This window comes from Pelmatolapia mariae, linkage group LG16_19 (assembly GCF_036321145.2).
Source record: "Pelmatolapia mariae isolate MD_Pm_ZW linkage group LG16_19, Pm_UMD_F_2, whole genome shotgun sequence".
Classification (NCBI taxonomy): Eukaryota; Metazoa; Chordata; class Actinopteri; order Cichliformes; family Cichlidae; genus Pelmatolapia; species Pelmatolapia mariae.
In genome coordinates, this window is record NC_086241.1 from 50,293,010 (window position 1) to 50,309,141 (window position 16,132).

The following is a 16,132-nucleotide window of genomic DNA, read 5'->3' on the forward strand; positions in this document are numbered from 1 at the left end:
AAGAAAACATTACCTGAGAGAGAGAAAGAAAAAGGATTTGCTTAACTTTACAGCTTGGTAGTTTTCTAAGTATAGCTTTACTTTCAAGGTTTTTTTTTCTTCCCACCTCCAGGGCAGCTCAGAAGCTGAATCTTTCCTCCAAGCGGAAGAAAAACCTGCCTTCCCTGCTTCACCCGCAAGAACCCTCCATCTACCCAACCAACTTCAGCGGTATCCTGCAGGTCTCGCCACCCCCTGCCCCACCATGTCTGCTCCGTGCTGTTTCCAAAGTGAAGGAAAATCCAGGGATGGGAAAGGTGAGAAAAGACACACACAGAGGCGCCAAAGACAGAATGCTTTTAATGCACAACAGCTATACAACACGTGCTCTCATAAGCCACCGTTCCCTTACTCCCTTGCCCTGCAGAACTGCGTGCGCCAACATTTATGGATACACACAAACCCCTATTTGGAGGGTTGAATGCAGAGTGGCGACAGACTGGTCTGCAGGCAGCATGCTGTCTGGTCCAGTCCATGCAGATGCAGCCAGATAAGCCTGCTGGAATGTCATGAATTCACTCAGTTTGTGTGACCAGCATTCCTCTCTGTGAACACAGAAAAGACAGTAAAAACTGTAATTCACCAATCTGTGGTCACGTTAGCATCAAGACTCCTAATTCCATTTTAGGTGCAGTGTGCAGTGTTGAAAGTCAGGTTGCCAGCGATAGAGCAGTCATTAAACAAAGCTGTATAAACACATCTCTCTTCCTTTGTGGTTTATTGGGTATTGTTTGTCTGAGCTGGCGTCCTGTATTTATAAAGCAGAAGAAGTCCCCTAACAAGATTAGATCCCACCTGGACAGGAAGTGCTCGCTTCTGTTGCCAGGTATCCAGACGGTTGAAATTTTGCCACATATTGTAAATCTCCCATTGACACGCGGACTTCATAAAAAACCTGTGCTATTAACAAGCCTCCTCAAGCTCACACCTGATGTATATGATCCATCTGTGCTGTTTAAGCAGCTGGTTTTCAACGGGAGATCAGAATTTATGATATTTTATGATATTGTTCCAAGTCTGCTTGCACAGATTTTCAGGTTTCCTTATAGTAAAGTAAACAGATCCGTGTGCTTTCCTGGTTCCTTTGTGTCTGCCTCTCTTTCACCTGTGGAATCGCACGTGAAATAACACTTTCAGTCGCTTTCACGGCTTCTCCGGATCTGTTTGATTTGAATTCAATCAATGTTTCCAATCAGGTGTAGGTGGGTCACTTCCACTTCTCCACTTTTGACCTAGACACAGTTCTTTCAGGTGTAAGGAGCTGAGTGGATGGAGTCATGCCAAGCCTCACTAATGGATTTTGTGGGGGATCAAGGGACAGGGAACCAGGGGCCATTAGCACGGAGTCCGAGGTGTGAAAATACTACAGCCAATCCTCTGTGGCCTCCACTATCTGATCTCTGCCAACGTAAATAAAACAGAGACATTAGCTCACTTGGTAGCCTCTGTCTGGTGGACAGACATGTGGTTGTCATATATGGAAGCCCTGTTTAAATGACATAGCAAATGTAATTCACTCAACATATGCACTTGTCAGTCACAACAAGAGCCCCCTGTGGAGTATAAAGAGTGCTTGCACTTGGCCTGTGGTATCCAAGATGAATTCACTCACTGAAAGAAAGGGTTTTCCAGCCACATTGTTTGTGAGTGCTGGAGTCTAGATCTGTAGCAATATTAATATACGAGTCAGGGAAGAATGGTCCTTTTGTGTAGGCGTGAAGATGGTGGAGAGTCCTGAGCTGAGCAAAGCAGCCTTATGTCAAAAAGGGAAGAGAGTTGGTTGTATTTTAAGGGTTTTATTTCAGTGCCTGAGAGGCACCATAGGTACTTTTTCAACAAGCTTTAAAATGACTCTGGATTGAGTTCCCTGTCATGTATACTATAGGACAGAAGCGATTCAGCTGATGTAATGTTAGGCGCAGCACTAAATACTCTGGGAGTTGACAGGGACTCTAAAGACTGCTAAACATATCCAAAGAGCCATTTCTGTTCCCTGTCAGTCACAGATATATTTCCAGAGAGCCTTTGGAGAAATAGAAGTGGTGCTATCTGACCATCAGATTGTAAAGGAATATAGAGATGTCAGAATTTCTAAAGAGGAGACACACATAAGCACACCCACACAAACCACAAACTGTGCATCTATGCATTAGAGACATAGACTGTCTGTAAGAGGTCCTACCACAAGGCATGAATGGGCATGTTAGTGAATCAACATCTTTAGATGCAAGATGCGATCATGTTTAGCGTCCCATGTTGGCATCAAGAGCTACATGTTGACCTGTGGAAGGTGTTAAGAATCTACGCTCATTTTATAAATATAATATGTCTCAGAATATAGCAGGGTGGGTCACTTGACGGCCAGTCGTTTTGAAGGCAATAGAGGGAAAGGAAAGAAAAAGGATAGTTAGGAGGTGGAACAACAGGCAGGGAGGGCATATGCTCCTGCACTCCCACGCTGGTGAGCTGTTCCTGGTCCAGAAAAAACAATCTCTAGTGGGATAATCCCCCAGCAGGGAGCTGCACACACACCAATTTCCAACATTTTCAGCTGTGACTTTCAATACTCACCTTGCTGCCTTTTACTAACACCATTAGCCAATGTGTTGACCCAGGGAGAGTTTCCATGGTAACTTTCAGTGTCCATCAGCTCTGACAAAGTGAACGTGATCTTAATGCATAAACGCTGAAGGACCTTCAGTTTGCAACTTTTATACTGAATGCCTGCCATATGTTTTTCCTGTCGCTTCACGTAGTGCACTATAATCAAAATGTCTATCTTTTTGTCGTGTTTTTGTGCCATCTCAATTTCTAATACACCGCTGTTCTCTCTTTTTGCTTATTTGATGTTGCTTCAGGTGAAAGTGATGATGCGTATCTGTCCGTCTCTGGAGGCTGCAGACTCCTCAGAGTCTCAGTCTTTCTTGAAAGTAGACAGTAGGAAGAAGCAGCTGACCCTCTACGATCCCGCGTCCAGCCCACACTCTAGTTCAGGGCACAGGAGATCCGCCACTGTGGCCGTCCCAAAGATATTTGCCTTCGATGCTGTTTTTACCCAGGATGCTTCACAAGTAAGGGCTAGTGTTTGTGTATGTGTGTGTGTATTAGAGCAAGAGAACTATTTTTCTATTTGTTATCAGGGAATTCAGCCTCTCAAGGGCAAAGGGACGTCTTTATACTTGCAGGGTGTGACCAGAGGCTTAGAGAAAAAAATGCCTTTCTTGGGTCAAGGGGCATTCTTAGCAACATGGGCCTAACAGCTGGGCTTTTAAGCCCTCTAAGGAATGATTTGAATCCACTCCACTTATATCTAACCACTCCTTTCATAGGACAGCTATATCTAACCTCAGCCATTTGGAAGACACAGCAGGCATAAGCGCTGAGATCAAAGTCAAAGGTCAGATATACAGTATGTTTAGTACATGTGACTTAGGAGCGGATCAGATATGCTCTCTTCTCATATTAAGACAAACACCATAATCTTTTAAGAGAATGACTCAATCTGTTTTTGCTCAAAGACAAAATTAACAGAAAATCTAAGGTAATCTGAAGTATTGTTTGCATGTCGCCATGGTGCAGCGAACTCTAAATAACTATGACAGCAGAGTGTAGGATGTCATCACCTGTGTAGGATATCCAGAAAAACCTCAGATTTTGTGGCACGCTGCCTACTTTGAGCAATTTTTTTTTTAAATTAAGTAAGCTGCTGATGGCTAAAGACTAAATGTTTCTGCTACATAGTTGAGGCCAAGCTGCTAGATTGTGCTGCTGGGACAGCACTGCTGGTGGCTAACAGTAGCAACAAGCTGTTCTGCTGTTAGAGGTCTTGTTTGCCATGTGATGTATGGGAAGGGGCCTTTGCTGCTGAAGCCTTGCCCCAGAGGACCTCTGCTGAAACAGATTGCAAAAATAAGCCTCGACATGCAAGACATGGAAACAGACATTAACAAACAAACACACACACACGCACTTGAGTGATGAAAAATACTGAAACTAATAACATGAATTGGTGTAAGCAATGCCAAATGCTCACTGTGCCTGTTTTACAGTGTTCCTCGAATTGCAAACTGACTGTGAAGGGCCTGTCTCTTTGTGTTTTTCCACAGGCTGAGGTGTGCTCAGGGACAGTAGCTGAGGTCATCCAATCTGTGGTGAATGGTGCAGACGGCTGCATCTTCTGCTTTGGCCAAGTAAAGCTCGGTAAGCTTCTCCACTGGCAACAGATTAGAGAAGTGCCTTTGTTAGCCAAAGAAAACTCTCATTGCTCTTTGTTAGCTACACTTGATGTCCACAATTGGCTTAGCGGTGCACTGGGGTGAGTCAAGGAATGGGTGATTGAAGGAAAAGGAATGGATAGTGAGTCTGGCGTGGGGGTGAGGGGTAAAGTGCTGCATTCAGGCTTCAGGGCTCAGTCTGTAATTAAAATCTTAGTAATTGGCCTGGCCAGTGTTCTTAGGCTGAAGGGCCTGCTTTCCTCATGCAGCTGTTTCCAGTTTCTGTAATTCTGTGCAGAATGGCTGTGTCTGGAACAGGTCCTTGGATTAGCATTTGATTTAAAGGAAAAAAAGTTATTATTATTTTATTTTTGCCTTTCCGGTTATTACCTCAAATCCTCCACATCTGCTATTATTAATTTTTTTCAGCACCATTTGTTTAGCAGAATAACCCTTCAGAAAATATCCAATGCCAGCGCCTATTTCTTTGTGAACTTCAGGCCTATTTCAGACAGGTTGATAAAAGAAGCAATTTTATTTTGAACATATAGTGAGTGCAGCTGGCTTCCACACACAAGGCAATATTTTCATTTCCACCCGCCCCCCTCCTTTCTTACATCCTCAGGCAAGACATACACCATGATTGGCAAAGACAGCTCCACTCAAAGCCTAGGCATTGTGCCCTGTGCCATTTCTTGGCTCTTCAAGCTCATCAACGAGCGCAAGGAGAAGACGGGCACGCGCTTCTCAGTCCGCGTGTCTGCGGTGGAAATCTTTGGAAAAGATGAGGAGCTAAAGGACTTGCTGTCTGAGGTGTCGGCAGGCAGCCTGCAGGAAGGCCAATCCCCGGGAATCCACCTGAGAGAGGATCCCATCTGTGGCACTCAGGTGAGAAGTGTTCCATCTCTCCACTTTTTCTTTGTTCACTGATCCTTTCATTCTCTCTGTGGGTTATAAAATATTAGTCTGACTGAGTATTGATCTTTTACTGTCTAGGCTCTAGCTCTTTTTTTCCCCTCAAAGATGTTTAAAGTTCTTCGAGTGCAATGTGTGTATATATATGTGTGTGTGTTTTTATCTCCCGTGACTTCCTACCCTACCTGCTCTTAAAACCCTTGCTTTATATTTTCTACCCAACCCTTCTGTGGTATTGATGGCTTTCTTCTTAGCTTTGTATTGACTCTTCTGTCAGCATCCGTCAGCATCTATTACTGATGTATTAGTGTCAGCCCTCTATAACGCCATAGAAGTATTACTGTGTGTGTGTGTGTGTGTGTGTGTGTGTGTGTGTGTGTGTGTGTGTGTGTGTGTGTGTGTGTGTGTGTGTGGTGGGAGTGGGAATAGCAGAGGGGGGTTGTGACTGTATGTTTGAAGGCTCTCACAGGTGTTGCTGTCAGATGTTGTTTTTGGGTGATATGCATGGACTCTAACTTCAAAGGGTGTGCAGTACTATGAATCTCCCTCTTGCGCTTCCTTCAGCAGCTATGTGCGCCTTCTCTCTTCTGCCTCCTCCTTCCTTTCCTTCTGTATCCCACCACTGCCATCATCACATCATGTTGAGGTGAAGAGCCCCTGCCTCCTGCTCCACTATTACCTCTCCTAATCCTCCTCCCACTGTGTGCATATCTGCTGTTTTAATAGCCCCTGAGACCCAATCTAATGGGCAAGAAATGTGTGGCAGAGTCCAATTAGCTGGTTACCTTCTCTTTCTCATTTCTATCTCTCACTCTTTCTTTTAAACATCAGTCCTTTTTCGGATACCCTGACCTTATTCTCTGGTTTTCCTTTCCGCCCTTCAGCTTCAAAACCAGAGTGAGCTTCGTGCCCCAACTGCTGAGAAAGCCGCCTTCTTCTTAGATGCAGCCATTGCTGCCCGGAGCACCAGCAGACCGAATGTTGATGAGGACGAGCGACGGAACTCCCACATGCTGTTCACACTGCACATTTACCAGTACCGCATGGAGAAGACTGGAAAAGGGGGAAGTTAGTATTATTGCATTACTACTGCCCTGCAGCATAGGACCAGAAAGTTGTCCCTACAAATTTATAGTAGAAAATTATAGAGTGAACCAGGCGCAAGCAGCCAGATTAGTGAATGAAGTCCACACTTGCGCTAAAAAGTACTAAAATACAAGCTAATCTAGATTAACAGGTTCCTCCATTTAGTTATTGCTAATTGTTGTTGGGTTTTTTTTAAAAACATAAGCTCTTTAGATGGCTAAGTGGATTTGATCGCACTTTAGCTTTTAATGGAAAATCACAGGCTCTTTTTTGCGTTTGATGAATTCATTCTGGTCTCTGCAAAACAGAAATGTATTTGCATGCTTGTAATACATTGTGGTTAAGAGTAAGTAAAGCCTGCTGGTGTATGAACAACATCAATCACTAACAGGAAAATGTGTAGCTCTGTGATTTACAAGGACAGACGCTGGCATTCGCCCTGTCTGCATTTTTAAATTATTCGATGGGGGACTGTGTTTCTAATTGTCAGTAGATTCTCTCGTTTTACGTGTCTCACCAAAGGAGACTCCTTGTTGCCATGAGTTACACATCTGGTGGAGGTTTAGCAGTCTGGCTGCAGTCTACTCATAAATAATCCAGACTGCTCAAACACAGCTATGCCACTCCTGTCATCAGGGCACTTTGTACAGGCAACTTACTCCACATAGGGAGTGTCTGTTTTGCTCACCTGGTTCTTCTTCTGCCGTTGGCAGTGTCGGGTGGACGAAGCAGGCTGCACCTTATCGACTTGGGGAGCTGCGAAAAGGTCCTAAGTAAAAGCAGAGATGGAGGAGGAGGCTTGTGTCTTTCCCTGAATGCACTGGGAAACGTCATAATGGCTTTAACAAATGGAGCGAAGCATGTACCCTACAGGTGAGAACACCAACATGAGGTTTTAGAGTCGGCTGCGTTTTAGCTTCCAAGAAACTGTATCTATATGTTAATTGTTTCAGGCAAGTCACCGCATGTGTTGTCAACCTTGTAGGTTTTTCTGTGCGACTGTTCAGTTTGTTTAGTTAGCTGCACAACAGCTTTCACTGGGGTTGCACAAGATTATATTGTAGTTACTCAAGTATGAAAAGATTAATGACTTGTCATTTGGGAGTGTTTTTCAGCTCGGAGGATTTAACGTGCCTGCCCCAGTAAAATATTACTGGGCTGTTTGCTAATAACAATGTAAATGCTCCCTGTAGAGACAGCAAACTGACAATGCTGCTGAGGGAGTCCCTTGGCAACATCAACTGCAGAACAACTATGATTGCCCACATCTCAGATTCCCCAGCCAACTATGCTGATTCGCTCACCACTATCCAGCTGGCATCCCGGATCCACCGAATGAGAAAGAAGAAATCTAAGGTACCGCGTGTAAACATGTGCAGTAACACACTGATAAACCGATGAACAAGCAATATGAAATTCCAGTGACACCACTAACGATGCATTTGTATAATTTAGGAACTTATTATAATCCTTATAAATCTTAATAAAGCTCCATTTAATGTTGCTCATTGTTTATAAATGATAAATGAAGAGTAATCGTTATTAAACATTATTTCATCATTAAGTGTTGCTATTGTAGCAATTACATTCCTAATGTGGATGCGTAACTTTAATTACCTTCATCATAAATCACAGCATTATTATTATTAAGTCCTTAAATTTGTCTTCCTCGTGTAATTTTGGAGCTATTACGCAAATGAATGTGTTAATGTTCCCACAAATGAAATATTATTAGTGCAGTAAGTCAGAGCTAGTTTCTCTCAGCTCCTCAGCACATAATCATGTAATCAATACCACTGCCTAAGGAAGTGTGTAATGTATTCCCTTAGATTAGGGAAATATATGCTCCAGATAATTAGGTGAAATGACAGCATGTATTTATTTAGTCCCCATTATGGTTATAATGCAGGCCGCAGACAACAATTTGCATTATTGACATAAGTTTCTGTGGGGCTATTGATGTGCACTTTTAACCTCTAGATAAATATTGACCGGTAATATTATAGGAATTAAAATATGCTCTGAAATGGATTTTGCTGCAAACTAGTAAGATATGAATCTGCTCTAAATTATAAGAATTAAAGTGATTTTGTAAATTGCAAAGTCTGTTATGTTAATTTTCCTTCCATCATTTTGTGAGATCATTTACAGATCTCTACTCTGTTCTAACTTGGTTTTGCAGTACGCATCTAGTTCATCTGGAGGTGAAAGCTCGTGTGAGGAAGGGAGGATCCGGAGGCCCCCCCACCTTAGGCCTTTTCACCCTCGGACAGTAGCCCTGGACCCAGACCTGCCCTGTTTGCTCAGTGACCCAGAATACTCCTCTAGTAGTGAGCAGTCTTGTGATACTGTTATTTATGTGGGCCCTGGGGGAACTGCAATCTCAGACAGGGAGCTTAGTGACAATGAAGGCCCACCTGCCTTTGTTCCAATTATCCCTTCTCTGAACAAGAAGAAGTCTGCAAAAGAGGGCCCTCTGGACAGAGACCATTTCTTTAAATGCAACACATTTGCTGAACTGCAAGAGAGGCTTGAGTGCATAGACGGCAGTGAAGAACCTACTGCTTTTGTTGGAGAGGGAAAACGATCCCAGGCTAGCCCCAAGATGGACAAATCTAAAGAGAGCCAAAGCTCTGTTTCACCAAAGACTGTAGCAAATATTTCTTACAACCAAGAGGGTATCTCACCCAAACAATCTCCTAAATCGGTCCCCCCGCAGCCATCTTGCAGTCCCAGTGCCAAATCTAAAGTTGACAGTACCAAGAGGCAATGCATGCCTGTGGAAAGGGTACCATCAGAGAGTGTTCAAAATGTTTGCAGGACCAGGGCTGATGGTGAGAAGGCCTTGGTTTCAGAAAACAAGGTTAGTGCAAACAAACTGGCACCTGCCGCTACCCCACCTACTGAACCTGTGGTGAGAGAGAAGATTTACTCCAGCAAGAAATCCTTGCCAAAGCCAGCCCCGCCTCCTTCACAGCAGAGAGAAAATACTGACAATGAGGAAAGATCAAGCACCAGAATGCCACCTGTGGGAATGAGCCACCAAGCTGCGAAAAGAAGGGATCCGTGCACTTCGCCTTTCCTTAGAGCTCCGGTGGAGGTGTGCCAGGTACGCTCGACGTTGAGGGAAAGATGTCTGGACCGGGACATCCTTAGAGCGACCGTCACCCTGCAGCAGCCTGTGGAGCTGAATGGAGAGGATGAGCTGGTGTTCACTGTGGTGGAGGAGCTATCTATAGGCAGTATAGTAGATCAAGGCCGGCCATCGAGCATTATTAGCTTTAACAGTGACTGCTCTCTTCAGGCCCTGGCCTCTGGTTCTCGACCTGTCAGCATCATCAGTAGCATCAATGATGAATTCGATGCCTACACATCAGCCGCTGGAGGGTCAGAGGTGAACATTTCAGTGGTCACAGCCCCTCAGGAGGGAGGAATGGCGTGTATAGACAGCAGAGGTTCATCTATCAGTTCTTGGCTGAGTGAGGTTAGTGTCTGCACCTTGGAAAGCGAAGGGGCTCATTCCACAGACGTCTTCCTTCCACAGGCCAAACACATGGGCCCAGAGGCCACCGTTTACTTTGACTCCCTGGATATGTTTAATTGTGTCTCCTCACCTAGAAATGCCAAGAACTCCCTAAATGACAGCGGATTTAGTTTTTCTGAACTAGACAGTGATAGCGCCGCCTCAAGCAAGCTGTCACTGACAAAGTGCCCCCCATCACCGGAATCAGCAAAAGGCTCCCTAAAATTTACATCTAAAATAACTAAAGCTCACTCGCTTAGCTCCTCCCCACAGGGCCCAACTATAGTCCACTCCAGTCTTCCCAGGAAGATTAAACCTACCTCATCTATCTCTCATAGCAGCAGCAGTAGCAGCAGCAGCAGTAGAGAGCCACTAAGGCAAGAGGTTAAACAGGAAGATCCTTGGAAGTGCATTGACAACCACTCTGAACCTCAGTTTTCTGACTCCAGCAACACCAGCAAATTTCTCAGAAATCCCCCCAGTGGCATCCCTTCCAGCAAAACGTCCAGCAACACCAACAGTGTACCTCGCTCTCCCAATGTGCAGGGGTCTACCTCATCCCAAAGGGTGGTTGATGGCTGTGAGAAATCAGCCAGCAGGAATCCACCCAGCAAAATGCCTCAGCTGAGACGAGGTGCCACCACCCTGGGAACAGTGCCCGTCATTCATTCCACCACGGACTACAAGGGAAGCCAAGATATTGTTGCATCTGCCACAAGCCTTAAATTTTCCTCTCTGGGGAAAAACAAGGCCAACTCACAGAAAGCGAGCAATTCCACTAAACCCGACTGCACCATGCCTCCTCCCCCTCCAGTGAGAAAATCCAGTCTTGACCATAAAACGAAGACACTGCTGCCCCAAAGTGCCTTAAAGACAGCATATGGGGAGGCAGTAAGGACCTATGGAGCGAGGGCGGCTGTATCAGAAGATGAGCTTGAGGTATGCCACAGAGTAGACAGTTTCAAAACCTCCAGCCTCAACACGGCCAAAGTTACCTCCAGTTTGAAGGCCAAAGGGCCTAGAGGAGAGGCTGGGCAGCACTATGGCAGTCAGATATCACTGGAAAGGTGTGAAAGTCTGTCCTTATCAGGTTCCAGAGCTGCGCTTAGTAGAGAGAACAGTGGGGCAAGTCTTGGCAGCAGTAGTAGCAAATCAAGCAAGTCCATTTCGCGATTCGGTATTCCCAATTCATCCAGCGCTCCTATTGCTTCCTGTCCATCCTCCCCAAGTGGAGGAAATGTCAGCAAACCTGGACAGGTAAAAGCTTCTGTAAATCCTAGGTCATTGGGAGCTGTTAATGGTTCTAAGGCACGTTCACTATCAGCCAACAGCTCCAAGGGCTTAAGCTCCTCCACAAAGTCTTTGGCCGCCCCATCTACCAGAAACACTAATGCCAACCTCCCTCCTTCTGGACGGACATCGGCTCCTCGGACCACCGCTGCAGTCACCAGCAAGCCTGGAAGAGGCACTATCATGGGCACAAAGCAGGCCATTAGAGCTGCAAATAGCCGTGTGAGTGAACTGGCAACGGGCAACATATCAGGAAAACACGTGAAAGCTTCAGCAGACTCAGACAGTGGGAATGACAGCGGGGTGAATGTGAGTGATGACAAATCCCCAGTAGCCATGCTGCCTTCTCCATACAGTAAAATCACAGCACCCAGGCGGCCTCAGCGCTACAGCAGTGGCCACGGCAGTGACAACAGCAGCGTGTTGAGTGGGGAGCTGCCTCCGGCGATGGGACGCACAGCTCTGTTCTACCACAGCGGTGGCAGCAGCGGATATGAAAGCATGATCCGTGACAGTGAAGCCACAGGCAGCGCTTCCTCTGCCCACGACTCTATGAGCGAGAGCGGCTTCTCATCTTCAGGGAGAGCAAAGAGCTCCAAGTATCCCAAGAAGAGAGCAAACGGTGAGAAACTAATTTGGGTTTTGGGGGTTTTACAAGTAATCTAGAAATGGGTAATATTTACAAATATTGTGATATACATTTCGTGGCACACACCCGAGTAATAAATATGTGCTGTCTCAGAGGAAATCAACCATAAATTTGTGGATCCATTGTTATTACAACCACAAATGGGCATTTCATTGGATTTTGTTTCCTTCTGAATCAGCAGCATGCATAATTCATACGTAGAGTAAATGTGAAAAACGTTAATGAATGTTTCAGACGAGGCATCTTTGATCTGTGTATTGATCAAATAAGAGTTGAACATGGGGATTTTTATGTAGGCCATTGTCTCGTGTATAACTGTTTCAATTCATGTGGGATAAACCAACCTTTTGAATCCACATATCTCATGAAAATCTTATAAGTATGCAGTCGCCACAGCTCAGCCAACCACTGTAAAGCCTTGCATCACTTTATATCTCAGAGTGGGATTTATATATATTTTTCTATAGATCCTAGCAAATGCTGCTGTTGTATGCAATCTAATTGGTGCCTGTCTGCCTGGTGCTTTAGGCTTCCAAAGAAGACGGCTAATCCCAGCACCCCTGCCAGACACAGCATCTCTGGGGAAGAAGGTGGGCACAGCAGGTCAGTGGGTGGACTTGCCTCCTATGTCTGGACCACTGAAGGAACCCTTTGAGATCAAGGTGTATGAGATCGACGATGTGGAACGGCTCCAAAGGCGGCGTCAGGAGGAAACCGCAGAGGTGAGCAGACACAGGTCACAGCTGGCTTGTTTTGCTGGTTTAGTGGTTCATCTTTCTGAACCCTGTTTTGGGTGATGTGAAGTCTGGGTTGATGCCGTGTAAATCCCACTTGCTAAGCCTTAGCAGCATTTTGCATCTGCAACATCGATGCCATACATCCTTTAAGATACAATCACACTGACTTGCAGTGTGGGAATTTCCTAGCTCCCTTCTCCCCGGCTTCTTTTTAAAGAACAGGACAGGAATAATATGTCCCAGACGTCTGACCTTCAGCCAGCTCGGTGGCAAATCCTGGAGTTAAAATGTCTGCGTCTCCAGATTCCCAGTGCTTGGTATTTTGGCAGCACTCCTGGGGAATGTCAAGAGTTCAGGAGGCAATTACCAATGAGGGTTAATTGGTCTGAGTATGACTGATGACTCGCCTCACTGCTGAATGTGATGGTGATACGGTGGGGTGTAAAAATGAAAAAGAAGACTGCGGTGAAAAGATTGGTCAGAGAATGTGCGATGATTGCGAGGACACCTGACACCGACCCAAATCAGCTCAATGACAGCAGTCATCACTGAGCAGTCTGCATAGCTGACTCCTCCTGGGTCATTAACTGTTTCCATGAAGTGCAGCTGGAGGGGGATTTTTTTAAACTTATACATATGAAATCAACGGCAGGTGGAAGTCTGATTTACTTTTCTCCTCATCATCAATGTCAATTTAGTTCTTTTACTGTTTTTTGCACCTATTACAAAATTCCAGTTAAAATCCATTGCAAACAGAATATGTTTTAATATATAACACTCTGTCTTGTCCAACACACTAACTTGTTTTATTTGTTTTATTTTTTCCAATCCCGTGTTCAGCAACCATTCCAAGACGTTGACAAGGTGAGCTCATTTTTCAGAGAAACTGATGTTTAATTAAAAGCAGCACAGACTGTATTACCAGCGAGCCAAATGTGACATACAAGCAGTATATTATCTGTTTGACTTTATTTCACGTTTATCGATGAAGTTTACAGATAGTGTCTCTTTTTTATGTAATGCAACTTTTTGAACTTTTTAACTGCATTTTTGATAGTTACTTAAATCAGTATAATCTGTCTTTTTCCCCTCAGGGCCTGCTGTATTTTAACAGTAAGCTGAAGATGCTTGAGAGAAGGCAACAGCAAGTGAAGGAAGTGAGGGCAAAGCATCAAGTGTTATTGGAGGAGCTGGAAGACACGAAGGCCCGACTGATGATGGACCCCAGCAAGTGGATAGGAGAGTGTAAGTCACTTCCTTTGAGAGTAAGATGACAAATAAACTTTGGTAGCAGACAATGTAACTAAATCCTGCTTTCCTCATTCCAACAGTTGAGGTGGACCAGAATTTGGATAAAGAATCTCCAGAGTACCTGGAGGCCTTGACACAGGCCACAGAGGAGCTGGAGTTCTGCGTCAACCTGTGCAAGGCCCGTGTCATGATGGTGACGTGCTTTGACATCAGCATGTCAACACCTGGCACTCAGGAGGGGCTGCGTGAAGTCGAAGTCTGAGGACAAAAGTAAGTAGGAGCGGGAAAGGAAAAGGAAGTGAGAAGAAAAAGAAAGATGAAATGTAGCAGTCAGTGTGAAGAAGAGCAAAAGACAGAAGTGAGATGAGAGTGGATCTTAACATGTAAACAGAGGAAATCTTGACCACCTAGCTACAGTGCCTCGTTACCAGGACACGGCAGAGGAATGACACGTGAGCACAAACGCTGTTGCCTCTATGGCAAAGCAGTGGCCATCACCTACTCAAGAGTCAATGAACAACACCTGGAAGTGCCTTTTTTATTGTTTTGTTTCGAGTCGTTATTTTTCCTATGGCGCAGGTATCTTAAGCATACCTACTCCCTGAACTTTTAAGAAAAATATTTTATATTCCATTGTATAGTGTATTAAATGAATATGTGATGTGTACAAATGTCCTTTTTATGGGGAAAAATAAAGTAAAAAGAAAAAAGCAATAAGCTAATGTTATTGCTCTCCCAGACTGCCTTTTCTCTTGTTTCAAACCTCAGTCAGCATTTTATCCATGATCATTCAGCCTCCTGCGCCTTATGTTAACTCTCTGGTTCTGTAGTTTTCTAAATTTTCAAACTGGACTATGTTATTTCATCAAGGACTGTATTTGCTGTCATCACTCATCTCCTGCCAGCTGGCCTGTGAAAGCTGCTTGCAGGGCAGAGTGAATGTTTTTTTTTTTCCTCCAGTTGCCTTGTTCAAAATGGGTCTCAGTGGATGCACTTAGGTAGAGCAGCAGTTTTGTTGTGGGAAGGAGAGTTTATTCAAACTGTGCTTGCCCATGTTTATCTCACTAAAATAAAAGTTTAAGCCAAAACATATCAATCAGAGGGGCACTGTGATGGACGATAAGTGATTGTTCTTGATTCAGCCATTCTTTCTGGTGCCTCAGTATGTGGTCATGCAACGTAACCTTCCCTCCACTCACCTACGATGATCATATGATGACTGGTTACACTTCTACCGTTGCCCATCAGTGAGCCCACTATTTCTCTAAATGGGCTTTGACTGGGGGCTTTTTATATACTGTAAAATAAAAAGGAGCACTGATGAGCACAAGTCAGCCAGTCTGTTAGACACTACTTTTTTTGTAAGTGCTACCAAGCCTCAGCTCTATGCATTCCAGTACATTTACTGCAACTACAATAAGAACCTCATTACCGAGTAAGGGCAACCCCATAGTTTGTTCTCTTTTGTCCCAAATCTACTCTACTAATCTACTAATTATTGACGTTGATCTAATGTCTCAAACGAAGACTCCAGAATTTGTCCATGAAACGATACAGTGAAAAGCAAAAGATTGCGGCATTATTTAGCAAAATCAATCATGGCATCAGCTCTTCATGGCTGCCAGAATGTGCTTATGAATCAAACAGCTGACACGGAGACAAAAAAGATGATTGGTGAAAATGATTGTTCAGAAAAACAGACTGGCTTTGACGTATCTTGCTGTGTTTGACTTCTATATCTATGACAAATACGACTTTGTTTTCTTTGTTTTACAAAGATGGACTATCTCAGGCCCTCTCTGAAGATGCTGCATGAGATTTTTTAATCACTTTTAAGAATGATTTCTACTCCATTTTTTTACCATTCAAATTTTTTACAATAATTTCTGTGTGTTCACTAATGTGGGGTTATGCTCATGAATTAAAGAACTATTACCAAACCAAGACCTTTTTTCCAAGAAATTATTATATGTAAGGTCATATTTCATATCAAAACCCATATTTTCTAATACCTTTGTTTTGTATAGGATTTTCAGACCCTGTGTATAAATGTACAATATGGCAGCTTGTGTTTTACTTTTACAGTACTTGTGAATAAAATGTTCCTTCTTACCGATGATTCAGAGTTGACTTTTTTCACCCTTTCATGTTTTTAATACTATTTATTCTACAATTATTTTCACAAAATTCCAAATAAATACTTTTACTACAGTGGTAGCTTAAAACAGCAACCAACTAGGAGAAACCTTTGCCACAGGATTACAAAACTAGACATGGCACACTTGCCCTTTTGTTTTATGTTTGTTTATTCAGCATCTTCTCTTTTAAAATGAATGCGTGTAGAAAAAAGTGCTTGTGTGAATGAGCAAGTTGTTACTCTATGGAAGCCCGTTTCCGCCACTAAAAAAAAAAAGTATCCATAACTCGA

General features: G+C 44.0%; 1 protein-coding gene across 1 annotated transcript in view; it reads left to right on the forward strand.

Moving 5' to 3' along the window:
- Window positions 1-15,763, forward strand: part of kif26ab (kinesin family member 26Ab) — a 62,282-nt gene extending 46,519 nt beyond the window's left edge. Inside the window, exons 5-16 of the mRNA XM_063499607.1 lie at window positions 113-296; window positions 2,898-3,110; window positions 4,146-4,239; window positions 4,879-5,141; window positions 6,053-6,236; window positions 6,968-7,127; window positions 7,448-7,610; window positions 8,437-11,689; window positions 12,245-12,438; window positions 13,294-13,317; window positions 13,548-13,698; window positions 13,785-15,763. Coding sequence (XP_063355677.1) covers window positions 113-296; window positions 2,898-3,110; window positions 4,146-4,239; window positions 4,879-5,141; window positions 6,053-6,236; window positions 6,968-7,127; window positions 7,448-7,610; window positions 8,437-11,689; window positions 12,245-12,438; window positions 13,294-13,317; window positions 13,548-13,698; window positions 13,785-13,966 — 5,065 coding nt within the window. The 3' untranslated portion in view covers window positions 13,967-15,763. The remainder of the gene's footprint in view (window positions 1-112; window positions 297-2,897; window positions 3,111-4,145; window positions 4,240-4,878; window positions 5,142-6,052; window positions 6,237-6,967; window positions 7,128-7,447; window positions 7,611-8,436; window positions 11,690-12,244; window positions 12,439-13,293; window positions 13,318-13,547; window positions 13,699-13,784) is intronic.
- The last annotated feature ends 369 nt before the right edge of the window (window positions 15,764-16,132 follow it).